Source organism: Xenopus laevis, chromosome 2S (assembly GCF_017654675.1).
Source record: "Xenopus laevis strain J_2021 chromosome 2S, Xenopus_laevis_v10.1, whole genome shotgun sequence".
Lineage (NCBI taxonomy): Eukaryota > Metazoa > Chordata > Amphibia > Anura > Pipidae > Xenopus > Xenopus laevis.
The window spans coordinates 128,812,950-128,835,386 of record NC_054374.1 but is presented as its reverse complement, the minus strand read 5'-3'; the positions used below and the strand labels follow the sequence as shown (position 1 = coordinate 128,835,386).

General features: G+C 38.6%; 2 protein-coding genes across 2 annotated transcripts; one reads left to right on the top strand and one right to left on the bottom strand.

Annotated features, from left to right (window-relative positions):
* Positions 1-10: 10 nt before the first annotated feature.
* cnpy2.S (canopy FGF signaling regulator 2 S homeolog) lies at positions 11-9,044 on the bottom strand. The gene is given in 6 exon segments (NM_001092222.1): positions 11-184; positions 617-713; positions 1,784-1,981; positions 3,011-3,126; positions 4,249-4,369; positions 8,945-9,044. Coding segments are annotated over 5 exon segments (555 nt in total). The 5' UTR covers positions 4,349-4,369; positions 8,945-9,044; the 3' UTR covers positions 11-140.
* A 284-nt stretch (positions 9,045-9,328) lies between these two features.
* Positions 9,329-21,480, top strand: wdr61.S (WD repeat domain 61 S homeolog). Its single transcript, XM_018250004.1, has 11 exons — positions 9,329-9,481; positions 9,578-9,615; positions 10,887-10,914; positions 13,119-13,224; positions 13,752-13,924; positions 14,873-15,021; positions 15,157-15,250; positions 15,505-15,598; positions 16,685-16,777; positions 18,112-18,190; positions 21,147-21,480. Exons 2-11 carry the CDS (start codon positions 9,604-9,606, stop codon positions 21,234-21,236), a joined length of 918 nt encoding a protein of 305 aa, XP_018105493.1. The 5' UTR covers positions 9,329-9,481; positions 9,578-9,603; the 3' UTR covers positions 21,237-21,480.
* The last annotated feature ends 957 nt before the right edge of the window (positions 21,481-22,437 follow it).

Sequence of the window (22,437 nt, the reverse complement as noted above, 5' to 3'; positions counted from 1 at the left end):
ATGCAAAGTACTTTAGTTTTTTAATGTAAAAAATATAACAAAATTGTTCCACATCCCTGTTCACATTAGATGCATATTGTGTTCATTGTAAACAAGTGAAGCTCCATGGTCCAAAAGGAAAGGATAAAGGCTACAGCAGGTTAAAGTTCATCATGAGGTATGTGCACTGCATGGTCACATAAATCTGTAAGCAAAGAGAAGACCATGAAGTTATTAGTTTGTTGCTAATCCAGTTATGAAGTTAACCCATGTACCCCCTTGACGACCTATAAACATCCATGCCCTTAGTGCCAAACAAATATAAGCAGGAGAATCATCTGTAAATAAAGGTCTAATGACTGTCACCTAAAAACACCATTCTACATAGCATACTTTATTTTAACACAATATTGTCATAATTTTTAGATATATTAAGGCTCAACACCACCAGGAATGTAAATAGAACGTTATAATGTGTAATTGGGTACTCCATTGTGTATATATTTTGTATTATGAAATATTAGTACTTTTATACAGTTATTATCCTTCTAAAACTCTACATAATCCCTTTGCATAGTATGTCAATGAACCAGTCTTTATACCCATGTGTAAACCTTTAGAATAAATGGGCAGTTACCTGTACGTTTGCTACACAATTTGTCTTTTACATTTTCTCTTTTATGAGAGAAGAATTCAATAAGTTCATCCTCATATTCCTCCACAATACGTTCACACTGTAAAACAAACAAAAAAAAAAACACCTTTAACCTTGATAGGAAAGAGAAAAAAATAACTTTTTTTTTTAAAATCCATAATGGAGATTAGTCTGCCAAATGAACATTCAATGCTACAGTACCTGCTGAAAATATAGTTTCAGTACCTGTACCTTGTAATACCTGTACCGGTCCCCTGTAATACTTAATGATCAATCAAATGCTCAGTTTTACCAGAAATTTGCAATAATGTAAATCAAGGACTATGTAACAACCAACTACAACAATGTAGAATGCATTCCAGTTAAATAACAAAAATACTGTTGCTTGAAATATAATCTTTACTGTTTGTGAATAGCAAATATCTTCAGTGAGGAGCATTTAGCAGTGATATGTTAAAATGCTAACTGAATTAATTCATTTTTAACGAACCAAGTAATCAATTCAGCTAATATTCAAACAGCCAGACTTCAGCAAGTGTTTCCAGAGCAGTGAAAGAAAATAAAATTCTGTGTATGCAGATTCCTCTGTGAGTCCCCCTGACTTGGATGGATTATGTTCTCAAGCTAGCTTTGGTCACTAGTACCCTGGCCTTGAGGCAGAACCACCTGATTGGCTGTAAGGGCAGTTATTTGTATTTCTATGCTGTGAAAAGATACTCTATGCTCTCCCACTGGTGCTCTGTAATAACTAGCTCCAGCCTTACCTTTGTCTGTATCTGGTTTACAGATACAGATGGGTTAACTGGCAAGATTAATTAACTGCCCTCTCTTCTTCCCACAATAGATGGAAAGCAAATTAAAGAAATTGAAAGTACAAATTAAAAAAAATATTTCAAAATTAAAACAACAGGCAGAAAGTACAGGGCAAGATTAACCTGACGGACCATCTGTGCCCAAATTACCTCATGTGGTGTCCTTGCTCGTGGCACTGATCAGGCATTTAAGTTTATATCACCTAAACTACCCATCCAAATTGGTTAAACTATGGCCATGTAACTGGCAGACAATCACATCTTAACAGAGATCTAAATATTTTCTCATTTGCACAGCCCTGGGTATAGACCAGTTTTTAACAAACATCTCACTCACTGTAAATTTCAAGTTTGATGTCACTTCTCCGTCAGTGTTGATGCCAGATGCATCCATTTTTTTGCCATCGCGAGACAAAACACGAACAAAGATTTTGCGATCTGTTGTTGGGTCTATTTTCTCCCCATATTCTGTCATTTTCTCGCATATTTGTTCAAGTAACTCCATTAGATGTGCTTCTGACCTTGCATACGGTGCCTTAAGGAAAAACAATATGTGCACAAAATATTAAAATTCGCGTCTAAGCTTTATTCTCCAATAAGAGAAATCCCATCAAAGCATTATCATTGAGTATTTATACAAGGAACATAGAAAATGACAAACCAATTAAGGAAGCTACTGGCAACAGTTTACCACTGGCATTAGCAAAGCCCAGTCCAATAGGACACTTTTCCCCACCCAAGGAAAAGGAAAACTAGCATAAATGCAAGTTGGAGTAATAAAGCAATAGAATTGTTAATGAATCTGATGAAAGTTGAGTGTAGGAACTGGCCACGCCGAGGATGACTTTCACGTAGTTGGCCAGCTTAAATATATTGCAATATATGTTTATAAAAAATTCCTGTTTTGTTTAAAGGGTAAGGTATTTTTAGTAGTTTAAGGCACAAAATGTTTGAACATCCTTAATATATTGATAATGGATTGAGTGCAGAGGACCTCTTGTATTTGTCTAAGAAGAAAGATTGGGGAATAGAGAAGGAGGCTGTCCTGTTACAGTTATTAGAAATCATCAAGTATACCCTAAAACATATTTATCCGGACAGCTGATTAAGTAGGTGAGATTGTACAGGGTTAGTGTATCATTTATAAACCTTTTCCATGATGACAAAGTAGGGGCATGTAGGTAATTTCCAATTACAATTGTCACCAATCTACTAAATCTCCCCGAATCTTTGCGCGTCTCTTTGCCTTTATGCTATTGACAAGTATGGAATCTATTATCTGGAGCCTGGGGTTTTCCATAGTTTGAAGCACTATGCATTAAAGCAACAAAAAGTGAAAACAAAAAGTACTGAAAAAAAACAAGATGGCTCTTTCTTAATTCTAGTTAACATTAGCTTCAAAGTTCTGTCTGGTTATTAAAGAAAAGAAAGAATGCTAGAATGAAGGAAAAAATTACAAACATTGAATAATTGCTTGTTAAAATAGTAATTTATGGGAAATAGAACATTCTGGATAAGAGATCTTATACTACAAATCAGTTCACATTTCTTACAAAGTCATTACCTCAATAACTGACTGAGTTCCGTCTGGGTTAATGCGAAAAGATCCTTTTTGGATTGTCTTTTTGGGATCAACCTGTGATATTTCCCACTCTAGCTCATCAACAAGAGCACGGCATGCTGACAAAAAACAAACAGACATACCTTTATTTCGGATAACGGAATGGAGGCTAAGGTATTAAACTGCAGAGAGCTCGGAAGCACAGTGATGCTTGAAAGTTTGTGAACCCTTTAAACTATTCTATATTTTTATATGAATATAACCTAAAACATCATCTGATTTTCACACAAGTCCTAAAAGTAGATGCAGAACCCCGTGGCTGATTTTTCTCACAGGATTTGGTCCTGTCCCAAATTCTACCGATTTTGGTTCACAGTAACAGAATTTCTGGCCAATAACCTAGCCTTTTCAATTGTGGTCGCTCCAGCAGCATGCCTCTTGGGCCTTTTAGATGACATAGTCTCACTGTAACACTCCAGACTATTATTTAGATTATAACTTTTTTATGCCAAAAAACAGTAGCTATGCATTGGATGGGCACCACACCTCCTACACTGAAGGCCTGGAAACAACTAGTTAACAAAATAATCCTGTTATATAAACTAACATATATCTGGGGCCCCTGGTGCGGCCTTGATGATCTAGCTAACAACCTGCTTAACGAACACATGACTACACCAATACAGAACACTAATGCCATTAATACAGAGCACCCTATTGTTATTTCCCTCTTTGAATAAGAGACCAGCTGCCAATATGGTATTTTACAAATTGAAAAGGATACAAGACATGGTTATGTAATCTATACAAATGCATATATGACCCATAGGAAGTATCAGTATTGTGTTTGGACCTCCATCTATAATGGTCACATATTGTACTTCTAAATTGGGGTGCAGGAACTGCCTGACTTATTACACCAAGCTAAAATATAATAAAATTTAGGAATGATTAGAGTTATACCATATAAAAAAGAAAATTAATTATTGTTGGGATATTCAGTTGGCATATGGGCTGGGTATAGTCTGGTGCTGCTACAAACAGGTTTAATCTTTGCACTTCAGAGTACACAGAAGATTGTATGAGATGGCACCAAAAAAATGGAGATTGGGGCACTTAGTAAGCAGCATAACACGCTCTTTTAGCAAATCAGGCAGCTGTAGGCACAGCAACCATGATAAATAATGAAATGCATGAAGAACAAGGTTCTGACTAACAAGTTGGTTCAAATTGTAATTTACCTCCACAGTGTACATCCTGGCCCCTCCTAGCACAGACATAGCCGACAAGTGAAACCAACACGATTGGGAGGAAAAGGCAGCTAAATGTCCGGGAAATCATTGTAACACTCTCCCTGATATCCTAGAAGACAGTCCATATGTAATATAGCACATTTCAACATCTCAATGGTAATACGTTTGTTCAGTACTCAGGTATAACTTTTATACACAGGCTTGCACCTTTTTATTCACAGTTACATTGCATCTTTTCATTTACAGGACATTCTGTGCCCCCCTATGCACAGACCAATAAGCTGCCCACTCAGCCTGGAGGGACTAAGTTGGCAGCTTGTATGGCTATTTTAAAGGGGTTGTTCACCTTCCAAACACTTCAGTTCTGTTGTTCACCATAAACAAAGACTTTTTTCAATTACTTTCCATCTTTTGTTTTTTACCGTTTTCCCAACATTTTACGTTTCAAATTTAATGTTCTTGTCTCTAGTGTTTCAGTCTGGCAGCTCAGTAATCCAGGAGTATTTTGAACTACTACAGTTTGCTACATTTAGTTGATAACATTTCTCAGCAGTATCTATGGAGTATTCGCAACTATTATATCAATTCTAACAGCTGTCTTTAATGAAACTCAGGGATTGTGCTCAGCAGGGATAAAGATAAGAAATGTATCAACTAAATCAGGCATGTCCAAAGTCAGGCCCGGGGGCCAATTGCAGCCCTTTTTCATATTTACATCGGTCCTCAGCCTCCATCAAGGAATTAATATTAATATGGCCTGCCAGCATAGTGCAATCAGGAATTGCGTAGCAGTAATATTTGGGCACATTAGTGAAATGATCTGCCACTTGGTCTATACTGCTGCCTGTGTGCTGAAGGTGTTAGAAATAGACACGTACTGGCACAGAGTGACGCGCCGCTCTCGCATACTTCTTTAGGGCTGAAGGTGCAATAGACTTACTGACGTGCCAGTACAGTAAGCTAAAGACTTATGCAAGAGCGGCGCATCACTACGTGACAGTACGTGTCTATTGCTAACACCTTCAGCACACAGGCAGCAGTATAGACGATTATCATGTGCTCAAATAATACTGCTGGGGCTACGCCATTCCTTGTTTAAATGAGGCACGGAGAATAAGTCCAAACAGACTCCACTTCTCCACTCCCTAAATGCCGTGTCCATCTCCAGGAGTGAATGATCCTGATCGCAAGCTAGCTACCTTGGAATGGATGTCAGGTTGAATGGTCGGCCCCCACACAATTTCAACTCTCTAAATCTGGCCCTTGTTGCAAAAAGTTTGGACACCCCTGAACTAATGTATCAATTTAGAACAGTTAAAGAGACTGCAGCCCCCCCCCCCCCAGAGCTGCTTTAGAAGGTGATAAATGATTACATATTAGAAAAAGGATCATAAATAGAAAGTAATTGCAAAAAGTCTTTATTTCTATTATATGTGTATAATCCATTGCACAGCTGTGTTTAGGCCCAGTGTTGTCATTGCCACCTGACCTCAGCCCACCCCCGCAGTCCATAATTAGTGTAATGGCAGACAGTCCTGTACTATGCATGTGCTTATCATGAAGAAGCAAAGTACTCCCCCCCCCCCTCTCTCAGCTCTGCTGCCGAATTTAGTGACAAGTATCTGGCAGGTGGCTGGGTATAATTTTATTTTCTGCACAATTTTTTTTTAATTCACCATGTAGTCGCTCGAGGCCCCCCACTACTAAAGGAGTCTCCCTAGAATGGCACAGGCCCACGCATGTATATATAGTAAATACAGCCCTGTCATGAAGCTGCAAAACACAAGGGGAACTATCGTGAAAATAAAAATTTAATGTAAGATCATAATACTAAAAAAAAGTATCTAAATATAATCACTTAAAAAATCTGTCTCATATCTAAAGTCACTAAACTATCCACCTCTTCTCAACACATCTCTCTTCATGCAGGAGTTGGAGTTATGCAATGCTTTATAATAGTTCTTTAGCAGCATAGGTTGTAGACAAAAGGATTACAGGGTTTAAGTAAAATTAATTTACAATCTACTGAATTATGGTTACCGATACAGCATTCATAGAAACAGGGCTTTGCTAACAGGGCTGATTGTATATCAATCCAAAATGTAATAAAGCTTATCTGCTGCAGTCCAGAAGGCCTGTCTAAAGGGCCATGGTTGCTGGGATATAGCCCCCAGTTCACAGGGCCAATCACGTTGCCACATCACATTCAGATGTCAGAAAAGCATTATACACATATGCACCACAACAAGAATATATATCAGGATTAATGCTGATTTATATTCTTGTTGTGGTACTTACTGTTCTAAATGTTTTAAGGAGGCTGTATATGCCCCTTGGAAATTCTGATATTTTTTACTATTGATTTGACTAATACTTGTGCTGAATGTAGGCATACCAAAAAAGAAAAACAAGACCCTAACTATGTATGTGTATAATGCTGTTCTGAAATCTGAATGTGATGTAGCAACATGTCATTGGTTTTAAAATATTAAGTGAGGGATTTTCTTGGGTTTAAAAACTGTGGATCAAGTTGATATCATTAATGCCTATGAATAATTACCAGAGGGTATGAAACGCGTAAGGCCGAATACCAGTTGGTCTGTATGCCTACTTTTTTAATTTTATGTTAAATAAAAGCTAATTTTTTTAACTTAATTACAGAGTTTTTTGGGATATATTTTTGTGTTTGATTGTATATCAAGACCCCTCTGAGGGTATCACTTCAAGCACTGTATAGTTTGTAGATCTGTTAAAGGGGACCTACAGCCAAAAAAAATAAATTGCATGCAGTGTAATTCTAATCAACTTCCAAATACACATTAGAAATATCAATAGTTTTAAAGATACTTGTATATTAAATTGATATTGAAAGTAGTGTTTCTTTATCCCTTTCTGCACTGAAACAATGGAACATAAGTCAGTTAATCAGATGGCTTATGATACATTGCTGCAGGAGTCAGAAGCAGCAGAGCAGAGACTATGAACAGCCGGACAGGATCCAATGTTGATTGCAATTACTGTGACAAAGAACTTTAAAACTATTTTTAACACGTTAATGAATGCACATAGGGAACATTTTCCCCCATACATAATGAAAGGCACAACGTATGTCCTGGAGCAGTAATCCTTAGCAATCAATAAGATATTTGCTTTTAAACAAGTAACCAGTAAATGCTACCTGTTGATTTTTTGTTGTGGGTTACTGCTACTGTGCAAACTTAGTGCCTTTAATTAAATAACCCCCTTAGTATGTTATATAGAATGTTTTATTCCGAACAACTCAGCAACTGGTCGTCATTTATTTTATATAGTTTCCTTTTCATTATTTACTGTCTCTTTCTAGTTTTCAGATGGGGGGCACTGAACCCAAGAGACAAGAAATAAAGAATACCTGGCAATTACCATAGCAACACATTTCAGCGTGCAGAGCATGTCTATCTTTTACCCACTGTGCATACAAAATATGTACATGGAAACCCCAAACTGTGGCCCTTTAGCTATAATTAACTGTGAAAGGTGCTGGGACTTTTCTTCACCAAATGAAAAAAAAAATGACAAACTGCAAACTGGGGAGCTGCTGAATAAAAAGCTAAATAAGTCAAAAACCACAAATAATAAAAAATGAAAACCAATTGCAAATTGACAGAATATCACTCTCTACATCAGCGATCCCCAACCAGTGGCTTGTGAGCAACACATTGCTCTCTGACCCCTTGAATGTTGCTCTCAGTTGCCTCAAAGCAGGTGGCTTTTTGAATTCCTGGCTAAAAGGCAAAATTTAGTTGCATAAAAACCACGAGTACTGTCAACAGATCCACCTGTTGGCTGCCAGTACATATAGGGGCTATCAAATACCCAATCACAGCCCATATTTGGCACCCAGGAAATTTTTGCATGCTTATGTTGCTCAGGCCCGGACTGGCAATCAGTGGGTTCTGGCAAATGCCAAAGGGGCTGATTGGGCCTCTGTGTAGCTGAAATGCAGGGCCTATTTTAATTCTCAGTCCAGACCTAGGATTGCCACCTGGCCGGTATTTTACCGGCCTGGCCGGGAAAAATGATGGCTGATCCAAATGTTATTGATAGGGAAAAAAGATAAATATATAGGAAGGCCGGTATTTTTTTACAGAAAAGGTGGCAACCCTATCCAGACCTGATGTTGCTCTCCAACCATTTTTAACATTTGCATGTGGCTCATGGGTTAAAAAGGTTGGGGTCCCCTGCTCTACATCATATTAAAAGTTAACTCAAATGTGAACAACCCCTTTAAGGTTTTAAATGCTGAGGGATTACTTTCTATTACTTATCTTCCTATTTAGTCCTTTGCCTATTTCTGTCTCATTTAAATCACTGCCTGGTTGCTATAGCAAATAAGATCCTAGCAACCTGCTTAGCTGCTCAAATCCCAAACAAAAAGGTAAATAATTAAAAAAAAGAGTTGTATAAGTTCATATGTAGCAATGCCAAGGTAAGAGAAAAAGCCTTGAACTTGTGTCTGAGCAGCAGCATCATCATTCGTGCAACTCCCAGAGGGAGGCTGGCGTCGGAATGGAAGGATGCAAAGCTACAGAAACTCATTGTGCGTTGTTCGCTTCTAATTAGCCCTTTCTCGGCAACACCCGAGCATTTCATAACAATGAAACCCTTTAGTCAAACCCTCCCTCTCCCATTACATTATCAATACCTGCGATCAGTCCGCATAGGCAGCTCCAACCAATGTAAGAAGCCGAGGACCCCCTGTCTGGGCCGCTTCGTAACTTGCCTGTTAAAGTGTTACATAACAAAGACACAGAATTTCCATACAGCATATTTTGCCTTTTTATCACCTATTTTGCATTTCGTCGCAAATGAACCTGTGTAACTCTTCTGGGCTAGTTTTAGGGATGGTTAAACCAAGAACAGGCACACAACGGACAGCTAAAGCCGGTTTCAATTGTTGCGTGGCGAGCTTTCCACGTGTGCTTAGAAGTGGGCGTGGCCACAACTGCCAACTGTTGTTTCACTGATTTGGCCGTTTGACGTATGATGCCAGGACCGTTAGACGTACCGGCCTAACAGGAAGCAGCTTAATTGACAAAGCGTGTTTCGCCAATCACAATATGGCTTCCATAGCCAATCGCTAGTACTTGCTGGCGTCATCAGAGCCGCGACTTCGATGGCAGCGGGGAGAATAGAAACAGCAACGAGGATTGAATGAAAACTGAGGGAAACAAGTGCAGAGGTATTGCGAAAGAACCCGCCGACTGATGATGCTTAAGCAATGTTTGTGTTTTTTCATATCTAATTCTGAATTGTACTTTTGTTTTCTGGTTCCTAGATCATTTTCGCCTGTGAACTGCGGATATGAGTACACAGGTAGGTGTACGTGACCAGTGGAGTAAGTAGATGTTACTGTGCCCCACAGCCAGGACCGCCATCAGAAATAGTAGGGCCCCATACGACAATTTACTGGGCTGCTCCCACCGCAAGCACCACCTACAGGTCCGCCCCCCCACCCCACAGGTTCGCCCCCCCACCCCACAGGTTCGCCCCCCCACCCCAAAAAAATATTGGTGGCTAGGGTTCCCACATGTTAATAAAAAATAGAAAGATATTAGTGGTCAGGGCCCCCCATACTAAAAACATTTGTGGCCAGCCCCCCCCCCCATTTAAAAATATTGGTGGCTAGGACCCCACATGAGAAAAAAAAAATTGGTGGCCAAAATTGGTGGCCAGGCCCCCCCCACATTATAAGAAAATTGGTGGCCAGGGCCCCTTAAACGTCCATGCCTTTCCGAAGTCGGCAGCTCTCAGAAAGACGGGGGGCCCTGCTAATAACGTAAGTGTGGCGTTGCCGGGCCCCCCTTACCCTTGGAACCCCCTACAACTCAACCCCCTGTCCCCCCCTGATGGCGGCCCTGCCCACAGCAAATTAATTTTAAGGCCCCAACCTACCCAGAGATTATCCTTTACCAATATATGTTAAAATTGCTCATTAATTAGGGGCTCATGGGGCCGCCTGCACCTTTTAAGTCCCTCTGCAGCCAAAGAGTCTGTTCCCTCTGTAGTTATGCCCCTGTAGGTGACTCTTGACAGTGATCGCCAGTACATTCATTGTTAATTACATAGTGCCAAGGGTGCAAGTGCAACAGCTGTTGCTTTATTGCATATGGTCCATTTTCAACATCATAAGCAATTCTTGTGCAGCAAAATGTGTTTATCAATAAGTTATACATGGTTTGATATTAATATGAATATGTTATTCTTAGATTTAGAGAGATTTCCTCATTAGAAGAAGGTGGTAGCTCATAACATCCACTCAGATATTTGCTTTTATTACTCTTGCAGAGGTTAAATGATCTTAGATGACCACTGATAGGCTGTTGGGAGGTTCCTCTGTGGTGTGACTATGTTACAGCAGTTTTATAGATGTCAACACAGTTTCTGTTTGATCTGCATCGTCACTAGTGCTATTGGCAGTAATACATGTAAGAGGCTGCCTTTTGGTCACTTTACGTTTACTATTCTTGGTAGAACATCAAATAGACAACAGTCTGCATTTATAACCTAAAAAAAACACCCATCCCTTGAATGTTGCCTCATGAAGTTTGTTCAAATAATCTCTCCTTCCTATTTTCTTTTTACAGTACAGCATTCTTTTCAAGCAGGAACATGGTAAGCTTTCTTTCACCATGGTTTAATTGCATTCAGTAACCACACACATTGTAATCTTTTGTCTTTTTTTTTTATATTTCTTTAAAGAATGCCTCTAATGAACATTTACAGGAAAACCTGCTGCATTTGTATTAAGCTATCTGTGACCTTGGGCCATCTCAAATACTCCCCCCAAAAAGCTAATGTGATCTACCCCCTGCAGTGGTGCTTGCTGATTAGTACAGGAATGGGACCAGTTATCCAGAATGCTCAGGACTTAGGGTTTTTCAGATAAAGGATAGTTACATCCTTGTTGAAAAAAGAACCAAGTTCATCAATTTTAACCCCTCCAAATGAAACCCAGAACACACGTGCACACACATTGACCTTACATACACTCACATAAATTATATACACCAAAGTCTGTTAATTGTAGATTTTAGTATCACTATAACCTATGCTATTATGTCTAATACAAGTAATTCAAAATAAACAACTGGACTTGCTGAGTAATTATTGAAGATGTTTCACTGCTCATCCGAGCAGCTTCTTCAGTTCAACTGACTGGTTTGGGAAGTTCTCGTTTTATAAACTCTTCATCCAATCACAACGGCACACTGCAACTCTTCTGAAATTCATAGAGGTGTTGATTCTATGTAGATACTGTGATAGGATTAACCAATGTGTCATGCAACTCATAGAAACAGGTTTTACTTGTGAGAGTTGCATGAATGGATGTGTGAAGTGTTCTGAAATTGCCGGGGTACAGATGTTAGAACAATATTGTATGTAGCAGACAAGTGGTGTCGATGCCCCCCCCTGCCTCTGTTCAGGGTTGGTTTCTCCACCTTGACATGAATCTCCTCTTTCAAACCAGCAGTCTTCTTTTTCCAAGATTTGGACCTTGCTATCTTCAAAGGAGTGTCCCTTGTCTTTTAGGTGTAGAAAGACAGCCCAGTCTTGTCATGTAGAGTTTGCCCTCCTATGCTGAGCCATTCGCTTGGTGAGCAGTTGTTTTATCTCCCCAATGTATAGATCAGTGCACTCCTCGCTACGCTGGACTCCGTATACCACATTGACACATTGGTAATCCTATCATAGTAACTACACATAATTAACACCTCTATGAATTTCAGATTTTTCAGTAAAGTTTATTCACTTTTACCCAACCTTGAAAGTCTATCTTCCTTAATTTGAATCGTTATACCTTATAATTTTACTATAAATCATGTAAACATTAAATATACCAAATAAGCTGGTTTTGCTTACAGTAAGGGTTAATTATATCTGTTGGGATCAAGTACAAGGTACTGTTATATTTATTATTATACAAGAAACCAGTTTTTAAAATTTGCCTTTCCATAATTCAGAGCTTTCTGGACAACAGGTTTCTGGATAACTGATCCCATACACATGTACTGTGGTTAGACAGGGCCAAGATAACGAGACATCTGGATTCACCAGTACTGCTGACTGTAGACCTGGCCACTATGGTATAATTCTCGGCCTGCAGATAAATGCTGGCTGAGAACCAGTCCCTACACTTTGTCAACAAGTATGCATTTCAGCACTTTTTTTTTTAACATGAGCCTAGCTGAATGGTTATTGACCAACAAAGAAGTTCGAATCTTGACACTTCTTTGAGGATCTAAATAACAGATCTGCAGGCAGAGCCGATGAAGTGAGAGCATTAATAGCATCCTGGATCTTTCCAAGCACCATTGTTCATAATGAGGTTAAAGAAGGCCCATGTTTCTTAAATATCATGGTTGTGTGAACAGCACTGTCACACAGAAAAAGCCAATCATGAGTCAACACTCTACAGCCAGTAGTATTCCATTAGCTGGGGGGCTTGTGTCCTGGCTTGCCTCCTGTCTTCCACCTGAACTGTGGTGCCCCTTCTGGGGCGGGTGGGATTGGGGAGGTTTTTTTTTTTTTTAGTTGCGTGTAGGCACCAAAAATCAGAATTTTATATGTTACATTTTTATGCTGGTTTGTTATAAGGAATATTATCTATATTCTTTAGGGGAAAAAAGTCTAAACATGCTCCTTGTAGTATCATAATAAGCAGCAAATGCATAGAGAATTTTAAATGTGTAGAATCAGTCAGCTGATACTATATGCTTTTTGCTATTGCGTTGTGAAAGAATACAAACATGGGTAAAGTAAAAAAAATCAGGTGTCAACCCTAGTCCCACTGTATATATTTTATTTTTGTTTTAAAGCCCATGAAGATGCAATATGGTCAGTAGGATGGGGTAAAAACTCAAATGATGGGTCAGAGTTGGTGATCAGTGGTTCCCTGGATGATTTGTTAAAGGTGTGGAAATGGTAAGTTCACTATTGCAGACAGTATTTTATGGTGTAGTACCATAGGAAACAAACCTATTGACTTAAAGCAATTTAACTCATATGAGTGTTCAGGGTATATAGAAATTTTTGTGATAAAAATTACAAACCTTTTACTTGTGATTTCCCTCTGCACAGCACTTGAATGGTTAGTCTTATGAAGTTCAGTTTGTTGAATGTAAATTTAGGAGGTTTGTCTGTCTGACACCAACAGAGCCCAGATGGGAAATACTTAGCCAGTGGAGCCATTGATGGGATCAGTTTTACTAGTGCAGGGCAACACTACATGATATTTTCATTACTTTTAAACACTTAAATTTTTTGGTGTTACTGTTCCTTTAAGTGTTACATGCTTTTAATGTGATATTGATTTATGTAACTTTATGGAAAAAAGTATAAGTATTCAATCCCACAGATTTAAAATTTTGTAGAGTTTTTTCATAGGGGTCAAAGAGCATAATTAAAAGCAATGTGGTAACTAATTTAGATGTCTTATGTTGTCCATATAGGTCTGATGAACGGTTGGAGATGCAGTGGACATTGGAAGGTCATCAGCTCGGTGTGGTGTCAGTGGATGTTAGCCCTAGTGGCAACATAATGGCTTCCAGTTCCTTAGATGCTCACATACGCCTGTGGGATCTTGATAGTGGGAAGCAGATCCGCTCCATTGATGCAGGACCAGGTGATCCCTAATGAGTGCAATTAGAAGCTGATGATCTGTAAACAAAAGTTCAAGAGTACAGATATCTGGTTAACGTTTGCTGAATACACAGTGTTTGTAAGAAAAACAATTCTGTTACAAACTCTTAGCCATGGATTTAGGATCACAAGTGAAAATCTGCCCCTAATGGGAGTTGATTTGTCATTCTTGCCTTGTCTCTTATTCCTGTTTTCTTTATATCTACTTTCACCCAGTATACAAGATAGGATGGAACCAGTGATAATTCCTCAAATCTCTCCTTATAACATCTAATATAATCTTCTGATTCACTCTAGTTGTCTGCTAATTTGATTTGACTGCCAAACCATTTATTACATTACACCATAGGCTACATCCATAGTAACGTCTGCTTATTCTTGAGCAATTCAAGTAGGGATTTTTATATTTCCATAATGTATGAATATGGCTTGTTTTTATTTCTTTTATATAAAATGACTTGATACTGTAGTAGAGTTAACAGTGGATGGAGGGCACACCGGATTAGTAAATATTCTAGATAATCGTATAAGAGGTGCAGAGACCATAAATTAACCCTACACAAGGTAACACACAACTGTGCAATATGTCTATAGGTTCGCACACTCAAAAAATACAATTTAGGAGACAAGAGTGGTATATATAAAAGATAATGATTGTATTGTTTGTGAGATTTCTTTCTACATAAGAGTAAAGCATTATCTTTTATATATACCAATCCTGTCTCCTAAATTGTATTTTTTGAGTGTCCGAACTTATAGACATATTGCACAGTTGATACTGTAGTAGCACTGTAACTAATGTGAAAACACTTATCTCCCCACCAATTTCACAGATTGTCATGTTGCTTGAAGATTGAGTTTACGCAATAATACACATCTGCTTGGTGCTCTGCAAATAAGTAGCATTAGTAACTTAACTTTGTTTCCATAGTGGATGCTTGGTCTGTAGCCTTTTCACCAGACTCCCAACACCTTGCAACTGGGAGCCATGTAGGAAAAGTAAACATCTTTGGCGTGGAGACAGGGAAGAAGGAATACTCACTGGATACAAGAGGGAAGTTTATCCTCAGTATTGCATATGTAAGTTTCAGTGGTTGTAAAAATTACAAACCTTTTACTTGTGATTTCCCTCTGCACAGCACTTGAATGATTAGTCTTATGAAGTTCAGTTTGTTGAATGTAAATTAAGGAGGTTTGTCTGTCTGACACCAACAGAGCCCAGATGGGAAATACTTAGCCAGTGGAGCCATTGATGGGATCATAAACATATTTGATATTGCTACTGGGAAGCTTCTCCACACGTTGGAAGGTAAGAATCTCACTCTGTTGATTTATTGGTCCAATACCTTTATTTTTACAGTCCCTTTGTTATAAATGTGTTCAATCCAAACAAGAGACATACTGTGCTGTTTTGAATGCAGAGTGTATTTGTTCCTGTTGTTTCTGTTCAGTTAAAGCTGAATATTTAATTCCAGGAATGAAGATGTACAATGTACCATGACCATTGTTGCCAAACTTAGTATCTCTCTAAATGCCTTATTCCATCTTTCTTTGCTTTTTCAGGACATGCCATGCCTATAAGATCCCTGACTTTCTCCGCTGACTCCCAGCTGCTGGTCACAGCATCAGATGATGGTTATATCAAGATTTACGATGTGTAGGTGGTTCTGTTAATTGCAAGTGACTGTGTGCAGAGTAGTTGGTGGTTTTCAGACATTAGTTAAAAGCACCCTATGAGGTCCAACATTTGATCAGCTCAAAGTCCATTTGACTTATAAAGCCATACAATCGCATCCCCACAACTACCTAGGACAGCAAACGCATAGCCACATCATTTTTTTTTCTAACTGACCATCATCCTGGGTTTGAATACCTAGGAGTGAAAATAAGCATTCTCCCAAAATGTAACTGACCTCTATTCCGGGCCTCTTCCCAAAATCATGTTATTCTTGATAGGTCTGTTTTGTTTAGAGTGTGTATTTCAATTAGGAATCGCTAAACCACTAATCTGCCACTAATCTGCCACTGACTACGAGCACTACAGATTCTTCTTTTCAAGGTTGCTCATTGTGGCCAAAACCTTGCCACAGAATAACATTTTGTAAATGCATTGGTGTATTTATCAATAACACTTCCATTTATGGAGTTAGGATGCTAATATTTAGGCTTTGTGCAGTGAAGGGCAGTGTGATGGGGGTCCTCATTGTGTAGGCCTAGGGCCACAGATATATGACCCTGAAAGGTTTTTCTTTTTTGTTCCTGTCTGCCATTTAATTATTTTTTTATGAGGGCAGCAGATTATTTTCTCCCCAGTAGGATCTGATATTTAGACTTTAGGGAAGAAATGAAACCACACTGCCCTATAGTGTTCCTGTGGCTCATTGGGACACTGTTCTAGAGTATTGCAGTAAGTCTCTCTGCTATAAAGTTAAATGGTCTATAATGGCTCTTTTAGCATGTCTGCTTTCATGAGCTCTGGGACCTCTGCTGCTTTGACTCGCTAAAATACCTTGCTATAGCAACTGTATAAATCTAATATATGGATGGAAAGCATTCAGATTTAACCCAGGGCTATGTGCGTAAAATCAAGTATAAGGCCAATCTAATTGTATGCCTTAACATCTCTTATTTGGATCGCAATTAATTAGTCTCTTCAGAAACAAATACATTCATTTAACCACACCAGATTCATTTTTTAAAATTATCTGTGTTTTATTTAATTTGTATGTGTTCCTTCTGACAGACAACATGCCAGCTTGGCTGCCACCTTGAGTGGGCATGGCTCCTGGGTGCTTAATGTGGCATTCTCACCGGATGATGCTCATTTTGTTTCCAGGTAAGAGGGATTTATAGGGCACGGTTTCCCACTTTTGATCCTAAAACCATACTCTAAAAATCTGCAGAACAATGGTAATAAATGTAATAATGTATTTTGTACCTAATCTAGGATTAGGTACAAAAAAAGCAACAAATCGGATGACTAAAGAATATGGCTAAAGGCACATTGGCACACAAGTTTTTAACAGCAGTGAAAGACTGTGCACTATTGAGCACATAAATCCATGCTTAATAGACGGTCTTGAAGGCTTCTGGATAAGTTTTATTTGTGGCACATTTGCATATTTGAACGTTTCAGTCCAATAGGAGCCCAAGCCATATTGTCATTCCTACCCTACCTCTAACTCAAGTCACAGCTTCTTGAGTATCTCATTAACTCCTCTCTTTGCTTGCATTTTTCTATGTTTTAATACACCATTTTTATCACACTGGCACTTAGTTATCATACAGAAAGATAGTATCTGATTGTTAAAGGAGAATTTAATCCCCTAATGAGAAAAGCCCCATTCGCTACCCACCACAGTCCCCCTCCCCCTCTTTCCCTATTTCCTGCCTGCATAGTGCATTAGCGCAAAATGTCTCCCTGAATCTTGCATATCCATGCAGAGTAGTGCAGCGGAAGGGCACCATCTTACACATCTTCGTTTTTTTGTTTTTTTTTGGAAAGGACCACTTTGGCACATGTGCAGCTGGAGCCAATCCGATATTTGCGCCAACTGCGTATGTGCTCAAATGCTCCATAAATTGCAGAAGGGAAGAGAATTTGTAGAAAACAAAAGATGCGGAAGATGGCGCCCTTGAACTCCACTGCGCTTCGTTGCATGGATACGTGAGATTGGCATTCATGGACACTTTTTGCACTATGCAGGGAGGGGGCCTATGGACGGTAGTGGAGGGGGCTTTTCTCATTTGGGGCCTAGGTTTAAAGGAAAATAGGCTTGCCAATGTAAAATCAAATCTAATGGGGCATCTGTAAATAGACTGTACAGAAATGCATGGGGTTGTACTTGCTATAACAAGGTAAGTCAAAGCCTTAGTATGATTCTTCTACTATTCTGTTCTCTCATATTCTAATAATTATGTTTGATAAGCATTAACAAATTAGAACCCAACAAGAATGTGATGTGATTCAGTATTATAACTAGTAGGACTGTTACTCTGTCCAACTAATTTCTCTTAAAAATTAAAGCGGGCATGAAACCTTATAGTGGAACTATTGAATGTATGGGCTGCAGCTTGCCTCAGAAAGCTCGCCATTACTACTTTATTAAAATAGATATTATAGAAATTATAATATTGTAGAATTTACTGTGGATATTTGCTTCTTCACAGCTCCTCTGACAAAAGTGTAAAGGTCTGGGATGTATCTGCCAGAACATGTGTGCACACCTTCCTAGATCACCAAGACCAGGTGAGATACAGTTATGGAGCAGAGTATTATAGGGTAACATAACTGACACATTTGGAGATATTTTACACCATGAAATTGTTCCCACCCCCCAATCTACCCCTCTGGTGCTAGGAAACACCAGCTTTTCTACATGAAAGAGGAAGGAAAGTAAAAAATCACTAGGAGGCAAGTGCTAAAAGTTAGGTACCCCCCCCCCCAGTCATTGTATTCAATTAACTGATCTGCTCAGATCATTGCTCCTATCAGCAGAAAACTGCACCGGCTTGAGTTTCTTCTCAGCAAGAACCACTGATTGATCCTCTTCCTGCTTTTTTTTTCTTCACGCAGGTGCATATGCCTGACTTTGACATTTTGTATTTTCCTTCTTTAATTTGCCAACAGTATGCTGTTGAGGGATTCAATTTGGGCACTGTTATTACTATCCATGTTGCTGTATATGTAATCTGTTACAGCAGTCCTATATGTTTTATAAGTACGTCCATGGTGTAAAACACCTTGGACAACCGATCTTATGAGATGTTTTTTTTTCTTCAAAGACACCCTGGAAAATGGTGTTTTGAAGGAGCTGATTCTGCAGGCTGCTCTTTTTGTGGTGTAGGTAACATTGAAATCTTAGTGCTCATATGGTTATGCACCCACATATGAGGAAAGGTGCCTATTCCCGCACACTGGCCGAATTTATTTTAAGTTGTTCACACTTAGGGGCAGATTTATCAAGGGTCGAATTTCGAAGTGCAAAAAACTTAGAAATTCGACCATCGAATAGGCTAGTTCAACATTCGAAGTCGAATTTGTATGATTTTTAAGATCGTACAATCGTACTTCGAATCGAACGATTTAATCGTACGATCGTACAATTTCACTTCGACTTCTAAAAATTTAGCCAAATGTTGGCTATATGTTCTAGGAGGTCCCCATAGGCTAACCTAGCAAATCGGCAGGTTTAAAGTGGCGAAGTGTCAAAATTTTTTAAATAGACAGTACTTCGATTATCGAATAGTCTAAGCATTTTCACTTCGAATTGAAGTCGAATTTGGCCCATTTGATGGTCGAAGTACCCAAAAATTACTTATTCACTTCAAATTCACTTCGACCCTTGGTAAATGTGCCACTTAGGACTAAGAGCAGGACATATAATAAGCTGTCCTGCTGAAAGTGACAAAACATCTGGTTTTCAAACAAGTCCTAAAAGTAGACAAACCCTAGTTAAACAAATTAAACAAAAAATTATTGTATTTGGTCATGTATTCATTGAAAAAAAAAAAAATGAACCAATAATCTGCAAGTGGCAAAAGTAAGTGAATATAGGATTATCAAATAATCGGATGGTGAAATCGGGGTTAGGTGTTTTCAGTCAATGGCAGGACAATCTGGTTTGAGTGAGAGACCCTGTTGTATTTAAAGAACGGGGATCCAGAAAAGCCTGATCAAACATGCAACACATTTGTGGATTTGTATCTTAACTCAAACAAAGGAGGTGTCTAAGGACCTCAGAAAAATAGTTGTTGATGCCCATAAAATTGGAGAGCGTTACAAGACTCTTCTCTAAAGAGTTTGGACTTTACCAATCAACAGTCAGACAGACTGAGTACAAATGGAGGAAATTCAAGAACATTGTTACCCTACTCAGAAGTGGTCGACCATCAAAGAACTCCAACTGCAAGGCGTCTAATAGTAACCAAAAGGTTACAAAAGAACCCAGGGAAACTTCTAAGCAACTGAAAGCCTATCACACATTGGCGAATGTTGATGTTAATGAGTCTACCATCAGGAGAATACTGAACAGCAATGGTGTGTATGGCAGATTAACAAGGAGAAGCCACTCTCCCATCCAAACATATTGCTGACCATCTACAGTTTGCTAAAGATCATGTGGACAAACCAGAAGGATACTGGAATAATGTTTTGTGGACGAAGCCAAAACAGAACTTTATGGTTTAAATGAGGAGTGTTACATTTGGAGAAAGAAAAACCCTGCATTCCAGCATAAGAATTATATCACATCTGTGAAACATAGTGGTGGGAGTGTTCTGGTTTGGGTCTATTTTCCTCGTGTAGGCCTGGAAGGTTTGCCATCATTGATGGAGCAATGAATTCTGAATTATACCAGAGAATTCTAAAGGAAAATGTCAAGACATCTGTCTGTGAACTGGATCTCAAGAGACAGTGGGTGATGCAGCAAGATAATGATCCTAAACACACACAATTAAAGAAGAATAAAGTGAATGTTCTGGAATTCTTCTGAGTCGATGTGCAGGACTAATCAACAGTTGCTGCAAACGTGCAGTTATTGCTGAACAAAGGGGGTCACACCAAATACTAAGCGAATGTAAGTGAATACTGAGCCACTTTTGCCACATGCAGAAATGATTGGATAATTTTTTTAAAATACATGACTAAATATAATTTTGTTTAGGTAGGTTTTCTTCATCTTATTTTAGGACTTGTTGTAAAATCAGGTGGTGCTTTTGGTCACATTCATATAAAAATATAGAAAATTTCCCAAGCTTTCAGGCATGACTGTGTATACAATACATAATATATATTCATTTATTGGCCACTAAACCAATCCACTGAGTTAAGTCATCTTCCAGCCTGCTTCAGGGTTGGCTGATTAACTTCAGTGACAAAGTATGAAGTGTATGAGGAAGGTGTGTAAGTAGTTTTTCATGTATTTCTAAGACATGCTTAAAGTCCTTTACATACAGGAGGATGGACTCATAACCCTGCAGTTTTATTCTGGTACTGTCCTCACAGCTGTCTTGCAATGCATGATTTCAGACTCAACTTGTACTATGCTTGTATACTTCCCCAGTCATTCTAAAACAGTCATTTTATGTGTATTGTGATTAACATTGCTTTCCACAACCACCCTCAAGTATAGGGTGAACAGTGCACATGACAAGGTCCCATAAACTTAATTGGAAAAGCGCTAATTATTTTTTATTTTTTAAAGGTTTGGGGCGTAAAATACAACAAGAATGGATCTAAAATTGTCTCTGTTGGTGATGATCAGGAAATCCATGTGTATGATTGTCCTATTTGATACCCGAAGGAGGAGTTCTGCCCACATATCTTCTAAGTGCTCCTTGTCTAGAGGCACTTACCCTATGAAACTGTCTGTTGCTGTTAAGAATTGGGTGCACTCATAAGCAAATTCTTATTTTTTCTTTGCACCTGTTACAGCTATAGATGTGTAAATATTATTTCTGCATTGAAGCAGAATATTTCCCTAATGATTTGACCATAATTTATCCGAATAAACCTGGATTTTTATGTACCTTTTGAAACCGAGTATGAGTTAATTTATGGCCCGCTTAAGTTTTTCAAACCCATGATTAGTCAATTCTATGACATGTTTACACCATTTTTTGTGATTCCATCAATATACAGTATTCAGAATAATAGCAGTGTGTTTAAAAAAGCAAAAAAAGTTCAGTCCTTGTAATAGCTTTTATTTATATACATGCAAATGAATTGGGAACACTGCACATTATATTCCAAATCAAAACATGAAGAAAAATGTATCAAGTTTGTGTTATTCCTTTACAGAAAGTGAAGAAAACGGAATATTAGGCTGTTCCAAAAAATAGCAGTGTCTGCATTCTTCTTTACAGACTCAAACATTCACTGTATAAACTGAAAAATGTTTCATGATTTTGCTTTCCTTTGAATGACTGAACTAATATTTAGTTGTATAATCAGTGTTTCTGAGAACTGCTGCACATCTGTGTTACATGGAGTCCACCAACTTCTGGCACCTGTTACATTCCACAATTCTTCTGCATTTCTTGCTTTTGCCTTAGAAACAGCATTTTTGATGTCACCCCACAAGTTTTCTATTGGATTAAGGTCCTGGGATTGGGACGGTCACTCCATAATGTCAATCTTGTTGGTCTGGAACCAAGATGTTGCTCATTAACTGGTGTGTTTGGGGTCGTTGTCTTGTTGAAACCATTTCAAGGACATTTCCTCTTCGGCATAAGGCAACATGAGCTCTTCAAGTATTTTGATGTATTGAAACTGATCCATGATCCCTGGTATGTGATAAATAGGCCCAACACCATAGTATGAGAAACATCCCCATATCATGATGCTTGTGCCACCATGTTTCACTGTCTTCACACTGTACTATGACTTCAATTCAGTGTTTGGGGGTCGTCTGACAAACTGTCTATGGCCCTAGACCCAAAAAGAACAATCTTGCTTTCATGTGTTATTTGGCAAATTGTAACCTCTTTAGCACG